This window comes from Babjeviella inositovora (genome assembly GCF_001661335.1).
Source record: "Babjeviella inositovora NRRL Y-12698 unplaced genomic scaffold BABINscaffold_1, whole genome shotgun sequence".
Classification (NCBI taxonomy): Eukaryota; Fungi; Ascomycota; class Pichiomycetes; order Serinales; genus Babjeviella; species Babjeviella inositovora.
Window position 1 is genome coordinate 821,276 of NW_017566838.1, and position 15,408 is coordinate 836,683.

Consider the following 15,408-nt stretch of genomic DNA (forward strand, 5'->3'; position numbering starts at 1 on the left):
ACTAAATAGGTAGAAATGATCTAAATCTGTTTAATGCCTTTTCAAAACCATGAATCTTCAAAGGATAAAATAATCCTCAACATAGTGTTGCAACATTTGGATCCAAGATGCAATGCGAAAGATGCGGCTCCATTTTGTTTTGATATGCTGAGCAAGGCCTATCGCATCTACTTGTGTCCGTCACTTCTTTAACATCTCTTATATACCCTCACATGCCTACGGATGTGCTTCCCAGCAGGTGGATCCCGATAGAGACGACACTGCGAAACCATTACTTGGTCGGCTTTAAGTATGATATTGACCGCCACTACTATTCCATAGTCGCCACAGATTTGAAACAGAACGTGTATTACGAATACGTTACCAAGAGCGTTCTATCTTCTCGAGGATTTCATGATTTGACCAACCCAGAGTCGTTCAAAGGGTGCGTCTATACCATTTGCGAGGCATTTAACGCCTATCACGCGTCGTCCTCAGATGTGACTTTTCTGGAGGAGTCCCCGGATAGCTTCCACCACGTAGGGGTAAACCTCACAGTTTTAGATAATAGTGACCCCCAAGGACCGTTCAGTTGGCGCTTTGACTTGAACCCACCCGCCACCTCTGCCGAAACAGCCGCGATTACCAACAACATGTCCCTGAAGCTTTTCAGCACCATCGCGTACACGCAGTTTTGCGAAAAGAGCTTACTAAACCAGTTGCGGAACAAAGATAATTTGATCAGGATGTTGAAGGAAAAGTTGAGTGATGCCATGGGCGAGCACGAGGTTCTGGCCCTTCAGGAGTCGCCCAAATTTGCCCAAGCGTTCACCCCGTTTCAGACGGCCAGCTGGAAACACAGAGTACTGGAAGATTATGCAAACCAGCTAGAATGCGAGGGGAACCCTATGGTATGGAAGCTATTGAAGGCCCGCACAGCGCCGTTTGGCACCCCTATTTCCGGCCAGCCACATGACATCTGGCAGTACAGCCAAGATATTACCTCCCCACGCGAGGAGAGGGGTTTCGAAGGGGATACCTCTTCTCAGTATCGCACAGCTACGCAAAATTTTCACCCTGCGGCTAAAGAGTCCAGTCTGTACGCAGAGGTCCCAAGCGTTCCGCTATCTAAAATGACCACAGAGGAATGCCCCACGCTGCGAGGGGTCAAACATGGAACGCCGCCCATCGTTTCAACTTTCAACGTCTCACCTTTGCAAGGGGCCCCACAGGGGATAGAATTCGGGTACGTTGTTCACTCGTTGCACAAGCGTGCCAAGGTGGATGCGCCATCGAATGATTTTGAAGGGCAAAAGATCTTGTTTCTGGATGCAGACTATCCGGAAAAACCAGATGAAGGCACAAGAGAGAATCCCCCTTTGGAGCCTAGCAAGGGTGCGACCACTTCTCCGCTAGGGCTGAGCCATGTTTTCCATGACAATAACACAGTCTTACGGCTGGCCATCCCGGGCAAGAAGCGAAGAATGGGCCACTCTACCACCCCAATTAAGGCGCCCAGACTTGAGTAGAATTGGAAAAGCGCTGAGGTAAAGCTACTTATGGGGTAAATCTAGATGGCATAGTTATGCATTAGCAAACTGCCTATATAATTGCAATGTGTTACGTAAGGAGCTTTGTCTGGAATATCCAGGGAGCTTTTCCAGATGTGGGTATTTCAAGCACGTCGAGTGTTCTGGATACTTTGGGACCTTTCGGCTACGTCGAGGGATCGCAATTTCCAGCAATGTTTTCCCAGCGATCTACCAACATCTCCAAAGATTCTCTCTGGCGGGTGTCTCTCTTAGTGTACAAGCTCTTCAAGACATTACTCCAATATCGAACGTAGTCTCTGAGCTCCAGTTTACTGGTTGGCGTCATACACATTAAGGTCGGCGCCATTTTACCACGACCCAACTCACGGACGGGCCAAAACTCGGACGACCTGGGAAAGTAGTCGGAAAAGACCGATGTCCAGAAAGAACCAATCACGCGACACCCAGATTCCAAGTTCAGAACCTTCTGTCGGTTGTAGTCCACCATGAAGAGGTCTTCTTGGTATCCGTGCACCATACACTCATGAACAGCCAGGGTAAAAATCGTTGTGATCTCATTACGACACGTGGCTGTTGCTTCCTCAAAGTTCTTGATAGTCATAAGGTGAGGTGGCAGCTTTGTGGGATGACCAACCGGCGGTGTCACTGTCTCATGTATATCTTCAGCCATGGCCACATCAATATCTTTATCCGTCTCTTGGTATTCCACAGTCTCATTTCTTTTTGAAAGTGACTCTGCGTAAGCCATTTTGGCAATTTTCTCCGCCGTCATGCCTTGTCGGTAGCTTACGGTAAGCATGCCATCGACGAGCACCTTGTTGCACAAATTCTTATCGTTGGAGAGGAGAACTACTATAGCGCTGTGCCCGTCATGTTCGTGAAAGTACAAGCAACAGTCCAAGATTGCATCGTCCGGTTGCATATTGGACTGTGAAATGCTCTGGCGAACCTGCTGTCCCAATACCCCGGGATGCCTGACTGCAATGCTGTCGTAGATCCAGTTGTTTGCCCAGCGGGCCAAGTAGCCAATGGATGTATTCAGAATGCTTCCCAGTTTAGAGCTAAGATCAGCACCTTTACCCATTCGGGTAGACTTTTTCAAGCCATCAAGCTCCAGAATTACCACTTTCGGCACCATAATTACATGGCTGTACTTCTCCGCAAGCGTTTTCAAGTCGTTCACAATATCCAAGTGGGAAAGGAAGAAGTTTGTGTCTACAACGAAGTAGGTTTGGGTACGAATGGAGGAGCCGGCCAGAGATACCGGCTGACGAATAGGCCGGTAAGATTCAGGAACATGCTGCTTAAGAGAGAGCTCTGGGACCGAGGGCAACGCTAGCGAACCAGCCAGCTGAATAAGCCTTTCACTGGACACAGGTGGCGTGGGAGACAGATCCAAAAAGAACTCCCTGAACAAGCCCTCATCTTCAAAGTCCACATTTGCTCCCGCCAGATAATCACGGCAGGTTTTAACATACGTCGTGATACTGTTGACCTGGATTTCATCCTCGGCTCCTACCATTTTGACGTCGCCGTCTCTATCGGGGATTTCATTAGCCAGAAACGGCTTAGGCTGAATAACAACATTACGGTGCTCCACAGGGGGCACAGACTCAATGCCCCTCTTCGAGTGAATTGTGTCTGCTGTGGGCAAGGGTATAGAATCTCCAGGGAAATATCGCGCCCAGGACTTTCCGCGGTCCTTGAAGGCGGGCAAGTTGTCATATTGTTCGGCAAAAAGACCAATCCTGGCTTCAAAGTTTTCGATCAGCGGGGCCGATGTCTTAGGAGCGGTTTGCCGTTGAGAGCTAGCCTTGGAAGGGCTGGGTTTGATTGAGCTGTAGATTGAGGGCAAGGGGTTTGTGGGGGCCATAGTCGAAGATTGCTTGCTCTCAGTTATCTATCAGAGTGAAACAGCGCTAAAGCTGCCAGGAATAAAGCAGAGTAGAAAATTTAGCACAGGTCTTCTTGTATTAGTAGAGTGCCTGGTACACTTGTGACACTCTCATCGCGTGTAGGAGCTTTTCACGATTGCAGCGACATATTTTGGCCAGACGCGCCGCACCCAAGGCAGTGCCTATGTGCTTAGAAGAGAATGTAGTTATGGCCCACCACAAGGTCCGGAGATCTATAGCTATAAGATATTAGACATATGAAACTACTCATACGGCTGTTGCACTAACTTGGATTAGATAGGCGTAAAAGAAAGCGGCAAGTGTAATTGCGGAAAGGGCAGTAAGCAGTTGCGTCTCCATGATGTCCCATAAGCAAATCCTCTCCCAGTTTACATTGATTCATCTTTATCAACCGTTGCCCCCTCAGGATTTAATAGAGAAGTTCTACGGAAAATACAGCTCGGTTTAATGGTTTAGAGATACAGCAGTTTTCGAGAAAACTCCCGGCTGAATGTGGCCAACAAGAAAAGTGTATCGATCTGGGTCTAAGACTAAGCGAAAAGATGGCTCAAGGGAGAAAGACAAAATACGGAGAGGGTTCAGTCTAGAGATCTAGCACAAGACTATCGCTATAACTAACCGAGAAAGTATTAAGCTAATTTGGGTATGTAGCCCCCGAAAAAGAAAAGTCTGCAGTTTATGTTCTTTGTTCGTCTACAGTGATTCTCCATCATCCTGTATGGTATGTATTGAGGGGTATGATCTTGTGCCCAATGTTTCTTTCTATCGTAGAGCTCCGAGAAGTACTCAGACACGACTACGGAAAGGGAAAGTATCAAACCCCTACTGATCTCCATAGAGTTTAATAGAAGATGAAACCAGTATCAGGCTTTCGAGAGATACAATGGACTTTGGCTTGGTTTCGTATAAAATCTTTTTCTTTTTTTTTTTTACCTCACCGGGACCATTCCATTGAAAAGTTTCCGGAAAGCAAGGCCAAGCTTTCTAAATACAGGATACCCCGTGTCAGTATGCAGGGGTGTTGGCCTTCGATGCTATTCAAGGCCGTGAAGTTTCCAGGAAAACTAAGGTCTCTCATAACTCTAATAAATTACAGACCACAGCTCACAGATTTAGCCTCAGTTTGACTTTCAAGCGTACAAAGGTGTGCGCGGGGCTCTTTCTTTTCCATCAACCGTGCCACTCCGATCAACGCGCTAACCCCAAACCTTAATTTTCCTAGGTGAAACTCCTTCCCCACATTTGCCTGTGTTTTTCGGATGTCGTGAAGACCAATTCCGGGGAAGTTTATTATGAGGGTTCGGCTCTCCGCGGATTTCACTAGATATTACAGAATATTTTTCACTCCAACAATTGGGCCCTCAGCCCACTTGCGTAAGAGGACTTCCCTTCCCCGCTGACCCCGTGACCTACTCCCATACACACCGTGACTCTGAGTGTACCTTCGATCCCTCGGTCGTCTATAAATACTCCCCCAATTCCCGTATACTTTAGTACCCACCAACTTCTGCCCAAAACCACCGATCGCTTGTTTATTAAATATGTCTCTCTTTGGACCAGACTACGCAAGCATCGAGAACCTTCTCGAGCACCACTTACCCTTACCGCAAGCGGAGAATGACACCGCCGTGGCCATCCCTAACACCCAAGAACCTGGATACTCTCTGGTTTACAGAAATAAGTTCAGCCAGAACCAGTTGTACGCGACCCTCCATCCCTCTCTTAGCACTTTGCACGAGATTTTCGAATATGCTGTCGCTACCTATGGCAACGAGAGATGCTTGGGGAAGAGATTGTTTAACAACACCGAGGCTAATGCTTTTGATGCGTTCTACACGTGGCAATCTTTCAACGAGATTGCTGAGCGCAAGAAGAATTTGGGTGCTGGTATCATTTATGCCGTGCAGAACAACGTGTTCAGGAAGTCACTGGAAGGAACCGATAGGGACTTTATCGTCGCTTTGTTCAGTGCCAACACCGTTGAGTGGGCGTTGACCGATTTGGCCTGCCAATCCTACTCTATCACCAATACTGCGTTGTACCCAAGTTTGGGTCCTGATACTTCGGCGTTCATTTTAGAAACCACTAACTGCCCAATGGTGGTTTGCTCCTCCGATAAGCTTCAATACTTGATCGAATTGAAGAGGCTGCATGGCTTGCCATATTTAGCCAATCTTGTTCTGCAGACCCCCGTCGAAGGACTGAGGTGGAACCAATTGCTCTCTGACGCCCGCAGCGCGGGAATTGAGTTGAGTACGCTTGAGGAACTTGAGCTTTTGGGCAAACAGAACCCAATTGCTTATATTCCACCTATTCCTGAGACTATTTACACCATCTCCTTCACATCTGGAACTACTGGCTTGCCAAAGGGTGTGACGGTAACCCATTGCCAAGCGGGATCGCACGTTACCTTCGCCAAGAGCATGGGTTACAAGGTTAAGCGCGGAACAGCCTTGTGCTTCTTACCTTTGGCTCACATCTACCAGAGGTGTACAATTATCCTCTGTTATATTTCAGGTGATGCAACGGGCTTCCCTCAGTCAGGCTCTCCGCTTACCCTTGTGGACGATATGAGAGCCTTACAGCCAACGATTCTATGTTCAGTTCCAAGGGTGTACACCAAGATGGAAAGTGCCATCAAGGCACTTACCATCAACGGCGAGGATGGGTTTAGCAAGACCGTTAGCACCCACATTATCAAGAAAAGAATGCAATGGATGGAAAAGAGCAAATACCACGGTTCCCATTTTCTTTATGACAACCTTCTCACTAAGAAGTTGAGAACTCTGCTAGGGTTGAATAAAGCGGTTTATGTAATTTCAGGCTCTGCTCCCATCTCCCCAGAGACACAGAAGTTCTTCAAGGCTGCGTTGAACCTTGGGTTCACTAATGGCTATGGTATGACTGAGACCGCTTCGGGTATTTGCTGCACCTTCCCCTTCGAAGACGACTACACCTCTTCTGGACCCGTGGGTATTACCTGTGAGGTGAGACTCCGTGATGTACCAGAGATGGGATACACCGCGAACGACGAGGGGGGACCAAGAGGTGAATTGCTCATGAGAGGCCCTCTGATCTTCTCTGGGTACTATAAGAACGACGAAGAAACAGCAAAGGCTTTTGATAAGGACGGTTGGTTTTTGTCTGGTGACATTGCCTATATTGATAATGTGCACGGACGTATCCACATTGTGGACCGTGTCAAGAACTTCTTCAAGTTAGCCCAGGGTGAGTACGTCACGCCAGAAAAAATCGAGAACCAGTACTTATCTTCCTGTTCTTTCATTAACCAACTCTACGTCCACGGAGATTCGTTGGAGACTTATTTGGTCGCTGTTGTGGGATTTGAACCTTCAATCATGTCCAGATTTATCAAGCAGCACTTTGATATCACTGAACTGGATCCAGCAAAGTTGACCCAACTTCTCAAGGAGAAACGTATTAAGAAGAGGTTGGTCCAAGAGATGAACGCCCATGTGGCCGAATTCGGCTTACAGGGGTACGAAAAGGTTCACAATGTCCACTGTGAGGTTGAGCCGTTGACTCTTGAGAGAGATGTTGTGACACCAACGATGAAGATCAAGAGACAAATCTGCAGAAAATTCTTTAGTGGTACCTTACTGAAATTGTACACTGAGGGCTCTTTGATTAAGGACTCTAGACTTTAGGCTTAGATATTGCCTATGACTCTTTTATTACTCCTGTGAAACGGGTTCTATGTTTTTCTTTTGTAATTTTAATGTATCCCTAAGCTAAGCTGTGACTGAACCTGATATTCCCTGGGCCTTGATAAGACCTGCACTGTTTACATAACAGGGGCAAGGCCGTTATCGAGCGGAGTACGTTTGAAGCACTCCGGTGCAAAAGAGGAAGGGAAAAAGACCGAATGTGAGCTAAGTTTATACGTATTAACAGACGTTTAATGGTGGAATCCAGATCGATACCTTATACTTAGTCCAAAATATATCTGGCGCAATCAATGGAATTAATATCACTGAGAATGGATAAATCGACAAACTACAATACTGAAGGGAAAATACGGAAGAGATAATAAACGCAATAATATGGGCTATAATTCAGAATAGATAATACAAACTACGATACAGAATAGACAATACACACGTTATCATAAAAGACTTTTTATTTAAACCACTAACACCCAGAAAAAAAAAAGTTAGGAGACAAGTCTAACTGTCCCGACTACCCCTCAAAGGGGAGGCGAGGCGGAAACGGTATCAGCCGTCGTTAAACTAAACAACCCATCAACAGGATTAAACAGCAGCTAACAACACAGTACATTATCAAACATACAAGGGGCAGATACAGATATCACGAGTTAACGATTTCAAAGATTTAACGTTGTCATTGCAAATTATACAGGGGGTTGGATAATTTATTTGGTGGACTTCTTGGCAGTCTTCTTCTCGGCCTTCTTTTCCTTCTCAGCGGCATCCTTCAAGACTCTCTTGACAATCTTCTGTTCCTCGATCAAGAAAGCTCTGACGATTCTTTCCTTGACACAGGTGGCACATCTGGAACCACCGTAAGATCTGGAGACGGTCTTGTGGGTCTTAGAGACCTGAGCGTACTCTCTTGGTCTCAAAGACGAGATACCGGCCAAAGCCAAACCACAGTCACCACACTTGACGCGGGAACCAGACTTCTTGACGTGTTGAGCGACCAACTTGCCACCTGGAGTCTTAACAACCTTGATCTGGTTAGACTTGGTGTTGTATGGGTTTCTTCTTCTGTAAGTAACTCTCTGAGCCATTTTGATGTATATGTAAGGTTCTTTGGTAGAAGGTGGATATCAAAACAAAGCCTTTTTTTTAAGGCACGCTAGGCAAAAAAATCGGCCCCGTCGCTATATTTTTCATTTCCGACCCATAGTGGGGGTTCGGTAAGGCAGCATAGTGTGGGTGAGTTGGAAAATTTTCGACTGGACGGAGGAGAAAATCTCGTCGTGAGCAGCCCACGCCTTCCACCAGAGAAGGTGCGGCGCAAAGCCCTAGCCCTGAATATAAGCACGTGATATGCTCACGGATTTAGGATAAGTGACTGCTTCGTGCCGAGGGGATCTGAGGTTTACACTGCCCAGCTGTATACAGCGGTTACTGTGGGATCCTAAAAAGGTGGTCATTATTAATGATCATATAATTAATTATATTATTATATAGCCATAACAACCCGCTCACGAAACATTTACTGTAAAGCATCCCGGGAAAACAAGATGTACGGTCTGTTAAAGCCTACAATAGCAGGACTAAATGCTTTAAGTGATTTTTAAAAAGTTTTGCAGCACAAAGCAGCAGACATAGATTAGAACAAAGGTAGTATATAACAGACGTAACCAAAACATCCAACGGACAACATGGTTAATGAATAACTTTGAACGGCAGTATAATTTTGGTCGTTAGAGATGTAACCGTGTTTAACGCAATCTTCTGGCTTCACGTTCAGACTCCATCAAGGACAAGATGTCGTTTTCTCTGACTGGGCCCTTGACGTTTCTGACAATGGTTCTGGAAGAGTCATCCAAGAATTCAACTCTGACTTGGGTGACACCACCTCTGGAACCGGTACGGCCGAGAACCTTGATAACCTTAGCTAAAGTGACTTGAGTCTTGGTATCCTAAAAGCAAACATGTTAGTGACCATCCTTTACCGATTGAATCAGCTCCAATACATCATTTTGGGGATTCTGGTGCTTCTGGCCCCCTGATCAACTTGCGCCTCTTGGGAATATATTCATCAACAATGTAACGTGGGTCAGAGTTGGAGGGGGCTTCAAACAACACAGAAAATGATACATTGAGACCACATTGATGCCGGCGTACATACCATTTTGTATATATGCTATTATTATTGACCTTCAAAAATCTCCAATTTTAGGAGTAAGAACATTTTTAAATGTACAGTACACAAGTATCGATTGTGTGAAAATTCCAAGCGCACGCGGGTTCTGAGCGATGGCTGCTGTCTACCAAGTTTTTCCTTCCGTTTCAAAGGCCTGTAAATTACCCTGCGCGCTTTGTAATTCGAGTACTCTCTCCCCCTGATGGTTTGAAGCGATGGTACGACTTCATGTATGTTGTGAACGTATGGCTGATGTTACGTTATCGGAATTCTTATCGGCACCCATCTATGTTGAAAGGTAAAAAGGGATTGAGTCTATACGGATATCTTATTAGTTTATTGTATGATACTCTATCCTTTAAAAAAATTACAATCTCCTTTACCCTTGAGTCCCTGGAAAGTGGATATTGCTAGCAATGGAGTCGGTATATTCTTTAAATCTGGTCATTTGATCGTCCTGGTATTTTGCCAAATTATCCAACCTGGAGGCCATTTCTTTTTCAATTTCAGCCTGGCGAGCCAATATTAGCATCTCGAGCGACTGCAATTTTTCAATGACACCACCAGCTACTGCTCCTAGGTCATTGCGGAAACACTGATACATCCCGTTAGCAATGCCGACTAGCTCTGCTTCTTGCTCTTTCCCAGGAATTCCCTGAGAACCTCCACAAACAACGAGCGTATTATCTTTGGAAGCATAGAGTGGCAAAGGAGCCGCCACCTGGATAAGGGACGGAAGCAACTGTGAATCTCCAATCTCCGAACCAAAGGTAACGTGCCCTCTTCTGTCCCATTGTGCTCCTTGTGGGCCCCTAGTAACCGCAACTTCTGGGATTGTAGGTATTTTTGGGGAGAGTTCCAGGCTAGGGGCTCTTATCCAATCGAGCGAGGGCGATATCGTTTTCTCTCGCAAACGTTTGCGACCTTGCACTCGCTTTGTTGCATGCTCTGTGGGAGAGGAGGATGTGCCGGACAGTAGTGCAGACGGGACCATGCCAGTTCTACCGCCACCATTTGTCTTCCTGTTAGTGCTTAGGTCGATGGGATCTAATACGACTGAAACCTTACACGGATGTTGTCTTTTCCTGTCCCTGAGAACGGAGTCCAGCGTGTGGTGTCGGATTGGTGTATCCGCTTCTGAACGTGCCAGGCAGGTTTGACCGCACTCTTCGATCGTTGTCCTAGTCGTGGTATTATCTCCAGGCACATCGTAAATAGTAGAGTCTAAGACATCGATTCTGGTGCTTTCATCAAAGTCAGGCGAGGCTGCTCTTGCATTGCTGCCATTTACGGCGTTCAGAATGTTTCTTCCAGCACCAAATGTGTTGATCTCTGGTTCCATGACTTGAGATAGTGCGGGATTAAATCCAACAAAAAGGGAGTCACGCGATGGCTTACTGGCGGAGAATTCTTTGGAAACCACAACTCTCACCCCGATAGTTTCGCCACAGTCAGAAGAATCTTCCAGATCCGAAGTACTTTTAATTGCAATCAGCTCGATACTAACTGACATCCTTACTCTGCCCTCTCCGGTGTCCCCTCGAATAGCTCCCAGAGAAGCATCCAACGTCAGGGCTTCTTCAGCCCTCAGATTTTCATGGTGAGAAAACATAGAGGGGCCATTTTCTGGAACCACCAGATTACCCTCTTCGGCATCTAGTGCCGTACAACCCTCCGTAGACGTGGCCCCGCCAACCTTCACTAACGATGGTTGCTTTAAACACGAAAGAAACTCAAGTTGACGATCTTCATGGTGCTTCTTCAAGGTAAAATTCACCTCCACTGTTTGTTGAGGTGGGATGGTGTCCGAGAACAAGGAATAATACCCGTCGGCCATTATATCTGCCGTAGCAGAGAAGCGAAGCCGGAAATTCCGAGTATCGGCTACCTCAACTTCCTCCAAGTTTTCTAAAACAAACTCTAGGGAGTGAGAGATCTCGTTCCGGCCTTCCTTAATCGTCATCAAGATCAAATGCGTATGCTCAAAGCACGCGATGGTATCACCAAAAGATTTTAGATTCGACGTTGCCGTTGTTCCGTGTACGGAATCGATACTCCAGAATGAAAGAAGGTAGTGGGGATCTTTTTGCCTCTGCAAGGATTGGCTCAAATAGTTGTAAGCGGGACGTGTACCCCCGTTGGCGACGAGATACCCCGAACAGCTGTCAAGCCTCTGGTGGGAAACGATTATCAACTTGGTTTGGAGCTCCAAAAGGTAGTTTTTGGCCACAAAGGAAGTTCTCAGGCAGTTTATAGCTTGTAGTATCCGCGGTAGATACTCTGACACCGAAGTGCTGAACTCCGGAAAGAACCCGTTTTCAAACAAAGTCTGGTTTGCGCGGATTAGAAGGCAGGCCAACTTTACCACCTTCCAGGGGACATTACCGGAGAAGGCAAGCTCGAGCAAACTGCTAAGAACTCGGTGGAGAGCAGAATGACTCGAGCGGGCTTCTTCAACCGATAGGTCAAGTTTCTACGGCACCGTTAGTATTGAAAATGGGCAAGAATACCAGATAAACGTACGAATAGAATGTACCACAACCTGGTACTCGGAGGGCAGCGACAGAGAACCTTCACGAGGACCTCCAATAGGTTAATCCCAGGGCAAAAGAGATTCTTCGATAGCGCACTATGTCCCTCAATCTGATCAAAACACGGAGTAATGGCAAGAAGTAGAGGGCCCGCTTCGCCTTCCACGGAATTGATACCTCGAAGGATTTTAGGTACCAGCTCATCAATAATGCTAAAAAAGGTTAGATGTGGATAATAAAAGAGGGAATTAGGACCCTATAATAAGTTCGTGGGATTCTGCTATGTAACATCATTGTAGTAAATTTGCAATAGAAGGTATGGCTTACTGTATTGCGACTGGAGTTTGGTCCAAGGCCTGAGAGATCACCCTAATCTCTCGACAAACAGCCACAATTGCTTCCATCTTAAAATTAACTCAATGGACTAAAATTGTTAAAAAAAAGCTATCAAATATAAAACCAAATATCTCACCTTAAGATCAGAAAGTGGCTCATGTAGCAAAAACGACCCGCAAGATGCGGGGCTGGCGCCCTAATGCGCGCCTACGCACCGAGGCCGTTTTGCTGGCGTGCGCCGCACAATAGACTACATTCAATGAGGAAAAAAATGGTTAGCCGCCGACGACAAAAGTGACTCAACCCAGATCCAACTCAGATTCAATCTTCTATCCCTACCAACCATGTCCTCTGAAGAAGAACTCTCCGTTCTTTTTGCCCGTATTGGGTTGAATGAACCTAAGATCAAGGAAGTCTTGAAGAACAAGAAGGTGTCTGCCTCATTGGGCGAGATTGCTACCGAGGCCGCCGTGCCTGTCACTGATAAAGCCATCTCCGCCTTGTTGCACGCGCTCGCAACGCTTTGTAAGGGCGAAACTGTCGCCAAGAGAGCGCTCGTTACCAAAGCCATTGTTGATGGCAGATTGAAGACCAATTTACAGGTCGACGCTGCGTATAAGTATGTGAAGGCAGCGCCAGAGCCCTCCGTTTCTGAGATGGAAGCCGAGTCTGGGGTAGGCATTGAAGTCACACCAGAACAGGTCAAAACCGAAATTGCGGCTTATATTGCCGCCAACAAGGCCGACATTACTGAAAAGAGATACAAGTGCGTGCCAGCATTGTTGGGGAACGTGAAGTCGATCCCAGCGCTCAAGTGGGCGTCCCCATCATTGTTCAAGACCATCATCGACGAGCAGGTCTTGGCTCTTTTGGGTCCTAAGGACGAACGCGACCTTGTTAAGGAAAAGAAAAAGAAGGCGCCAGCCAATGAGAAGAAGGTGGTCAAGGAGGAGCCAGTCAGATCCATGTTTACCGAGGGCTTCCTCGGCGACTTGCACAAGGCGGGCGAGAACCCGCAGATGTACCCTGCGTTGATGAAGGAGCACCTCAAGGCGACCGGTGGCCGCGTCTACACCCGTTTCCCACCAGAGCCTAACGGATACTTGCACATTGGCCACTCCAAGGCTATTATGGTTAACTTCGGGTACGCCAAGCACAACGACGGGTTCTGCTACTTGCGTTACGATGACACTAATCCAGAGGCCGAGGAGGAACAGTTCTTCAGATCCATCAAGGACTTGGTCGAGTGGCTTGGGTTTGAGCCATACAAGATCACCTACTCCTCCGACTACTTCGACGAGTTGTACGCCTTGGCTGAGAGAATGATCACCCTGGACAAGGGCTACATCTGCCACTGTACCGCGGAACAGGTTAAGGCCCAGAGAGGGATGAGGGCCGACGGAACCCTAGGCGGTGCTAGATTCGCCTGTCCGCACAGAGACAGACCAACCGAAGAGTCATTGGCCGAGTTCAGAGGGATGAAGGAAGGCAAATACAACGCCGGGGAGGCCACTTTGAGAATGAAGCAAGACCTCACCTCCCCATCCCCGCAGATGTGGGACTTGGTGGCGTACCGTGTGTTGAATGCGGTGCACCACAGAACTGGCGACAAGTGGAAGATCTACCCGACCTACGACTTTACCCACTGTCTCGTCGATAGCTTTGAGAACATCTCTCACTCTTTGTGCACCACCGAGTTTGTGCTCTCCAGAGAGTCCTACGAATGGTTGTGCGACGTGTTGAAGGTCTACAGACCTGCCCAGAGAGAGTATGGCAGATTGAATATCACCGGAACCGTGTTGTCGAAGCGTAAGATCGCAAAGTTGGTGGCCGAAAAACACGTCAGAGGCTGGGATGATCCGCGGTTGTTTACCCTCGAGGCTATCAGACGCCGTGGTGTACCACCGGGCGCCATCTTGTCCTTCATCAACACCTTGGGGGTCACCACCTCCACCACCAACATCCAGGTTGTCCGATTCGAATCGGCCGTTAGAGCCTACTTAGACGTCACCACCCCGCGCTTGATGATGCTTTTGGACCCGGTCCCTGTGGTGTTTGATAACTTGGCCGACGACTACGAAGAGAGCGTCACCATCCCGTACAAGCTGGGCTCCCCGGAATTTGGCGAGAGAACCTTACCGTTCACCAAGAAGATCTACATTGACAGAGCCGACTACAGGGACGAAATTTCCAAGGACTACTTCCGTCTTGCTCCGGGCCAGTCTGTCGGGTTGATGAAGGTGCCTTACACCGTTAGAGTGGTTTCCGTCGAGAAGAACGAGCAGGGTGAGGTCACCTTGATCCACGCGCACTACGAGAATGACGAGAAGATGAAGAAGCCAAAGACCTTTATCCAATGGATTCCAGAAAGTGCCAAGGCCAAATCGCCAGTCAGAATCGCCGAGATCAGAATCCACAAACAGTTGTTCCACTCCGAGAACCCGGCCGCGCACCCAGACGGGTACTTGGCCGATGTCAACCCAGACTCAGAAGAGGTTGTTACCACTGCCATGGTCGAACCGGCGTTCTTTACCATCAAGGCCAACAGTCCGTTGAACATGAGTGCGGGTAACCCAGAGTTTGATATCAAGGAGAAGACTGGCAAGCCAGAAACCGTCAGATTCCAGGCCTTGAGAGTTGGCTACTTCTGTATCGACAAGGAGAGCACGGAGGATAAGCTCATAATGAACAGAATCGTCACCTTGAAGGAGGACTCCGCCAAGAACTAGACGTAATAGTATATTTATAAACTGTTTGAATGAGTGTAGACAGCCAAAGGGGGATGCGTGTTGATCGTGTATGTATTGACCTTTAAAGTTTGTTTACAATTCCTCCCTTCAATCGGCAGGGTTGGACACAGAGAGGTAAAGGTGGGATATTAATTGGGTAGAGAATTGTTAGGGTGGGTAATAGAATTTCAGAGCATGCCTGATTTAACTATCATATTCTCCGGGAGTTATAGAGTCGTGAATCCTTATTGAGTTTGTATATTTGCTGGCCACGGAGATGAATTTCCTTGATTTTGGGTAATTCTTAGTCTTGACCTATTAAACGCAGGATTCAGATCAAGAAACTGCACCTGCTTTTTTTTTGTCTTGAAACCTCTACATTAACCATCACGTTTACTCTCGCACCTAGATCAGAAGTTCTAGCCCCACCACAATGTTCTCTGTCCTCAGAACTTCCGCTAGTATCTCCTTGAAGACCACCATGTGCCTGAGCGCTGCCCGCTCAGGT

The 15,408-nt window shown here is 47.3% G+C and overlaps 8 protein-coding genes across 8 annotated transcripts; 3 read left to right on the plus strand and 5 right to left on the minus strand.

The window, feature by feature from the left end:
* Positions 1-26: 26 nt before the first annotated feature.
* BABINDRAFT_73095 (uncharacterized protein) lies at positions 27-1,782 on the plus strand. Its single transcript, XM_019132603.1, has one exon. The coding sequence runs from the start codon at positions 213-215 to the stop codon at positions 1,506-1,508; it is 1,296 nt and encodes a 431-aa protein (XP_018987837.1). The 5' UTR covers positions 27-212; the 3' UTR covers positions 1,509-1,782.
* Positions 1,729-2,766, minus strand: BABINDRAFT_16136 (mRNA-processing endoribonuclease; the record flags this gene model as incomplete). Its single annotated transcript, XM_019128765.1, has 1 exon — positions 1,729-2,766. A coding segment is annotated over one exon (1,038 nt), but the record flags the coding sequence as incomplete, so codon positions are not given.
* Positions 2,767-4,753: 1,987 nt separating this feature from the next.
* On the plus strand, positions 4,754-7,379 carry BABINDRAFT_159086 (uncharacterized protein). Its single transcript, XM_019127453.1, has one exon. It carries the CDS (start codon positions 4,990-4,992, stop codon positions 7,114-7,116), a length of 2,127 nt encoding a protein of 708 aa, XP_018987839.1. The 5' UTR covers positions 4,754-4,989; the 3' UTR covers positions 7,117-7,379.
* Positions 7,380-7,582: 203 nt separating this feature from the next.
* Positions 7,583-8,300, minus strand: BABINDRAFT_159087 (60S ribosomal protein eL34). Its single transcript, XM_019127454.1, has one exon. The coding sequence runs from the start codon at positions 8,217-8,219 to the stop codon at positions 7,842-7,844; it is 378 nt and encodes a 125-aa protein (XP_018987840.1). The 5' UTR covers positions 8,220-8,300; the 3' UTR covers positions 7,583-7,841.
* A 392-nt stretch (positions 8,301-8,692) lies between these two features.
* On the minus strand, positions 8,693-9,285 carry BABINDRAFT_43333 (uncharacterized protein; the record flags this gene model as incomplete). Its single annotated transcript, XM_019132099.1, has 1 exon — positions 8,693-9,285. A coding segment is annotated over one exon (150 nt), but the record flags the coding sequence as incomplete, so codon positions are not given.
* BABINDRAFT_29891 (40S ribosomal protein eS28) lies at positions 8,880-9,080 on the minus strand (the record flags this gene model as incomplete). Its single annotated transcript, XM_019131467.1, has 1 exon — positions 8,880-9,080. A coding segment is annotated over one exon (201 nt), but the record flags the coding sequence as incomplete, so codon positions are not given.
* A 398-nt stretch (positions 9,286-9,683) lies between the features above and the next one.
* On the minus strand, positions 9,684-12,239 carry BABINDRAFT_164294 (uncharacterized protein; the record flags this gene model as incomplete). Its single annotated transcript, XM_019130244.1, has 3 exons — positions 9,684-11,777; positions 11,828-12,047; positions 12,163-12,239. 3 exons carry the CDS (start codon positions 12,237-12,239, stop codon positions 9,684-9,686), a joined length of 2,391 nt encoding a protein of 796 aa, XP_018987843.1.
* Positions 12,240-12,513: 274 nt separating this feature from the next.
* GLN4 (glutamine--tRNA ligase) lies at positions 12,514-15,239 on the plus strand (the record flags this gene model as incomplete). The annotated part of the gene is made up of 1 exon (XM_019127455.1): positions 12,514-15,239. A coding segment is annotated over one exon (2,387 nt), but the record flags the coding sequence as incomplete, so codon positions are not given.
* Between the last annotated feature and the right edge of the window lie 169 nt (positions 15,240-15,408).

Bases quoted from the DNA above. Each gene is read 5' to 3' on its own strand.
- BABINDRAFT_159087 (XM_019127454.1), bottom strand. From the start codon at position 8,219: ATGGCTCAGAGAGTTACTTACAGAAGAAGAAACCCATACAACACCAAG.
- BABINDRAFT_159086 (XM_019127453.1), top strand. From the start codon at position 4,990: ATGTCTCTCTTTGGACCAGACTACGCAAGCATCGAGAACCTTCTCGAG.
- BABINDRAFT_73095 (XM_019132603.1), top strand. From the start codon at position 213: ATGCCTACGGATGTGCTTCCCAGCAGGTGGATCCCGATAGAGACGACA.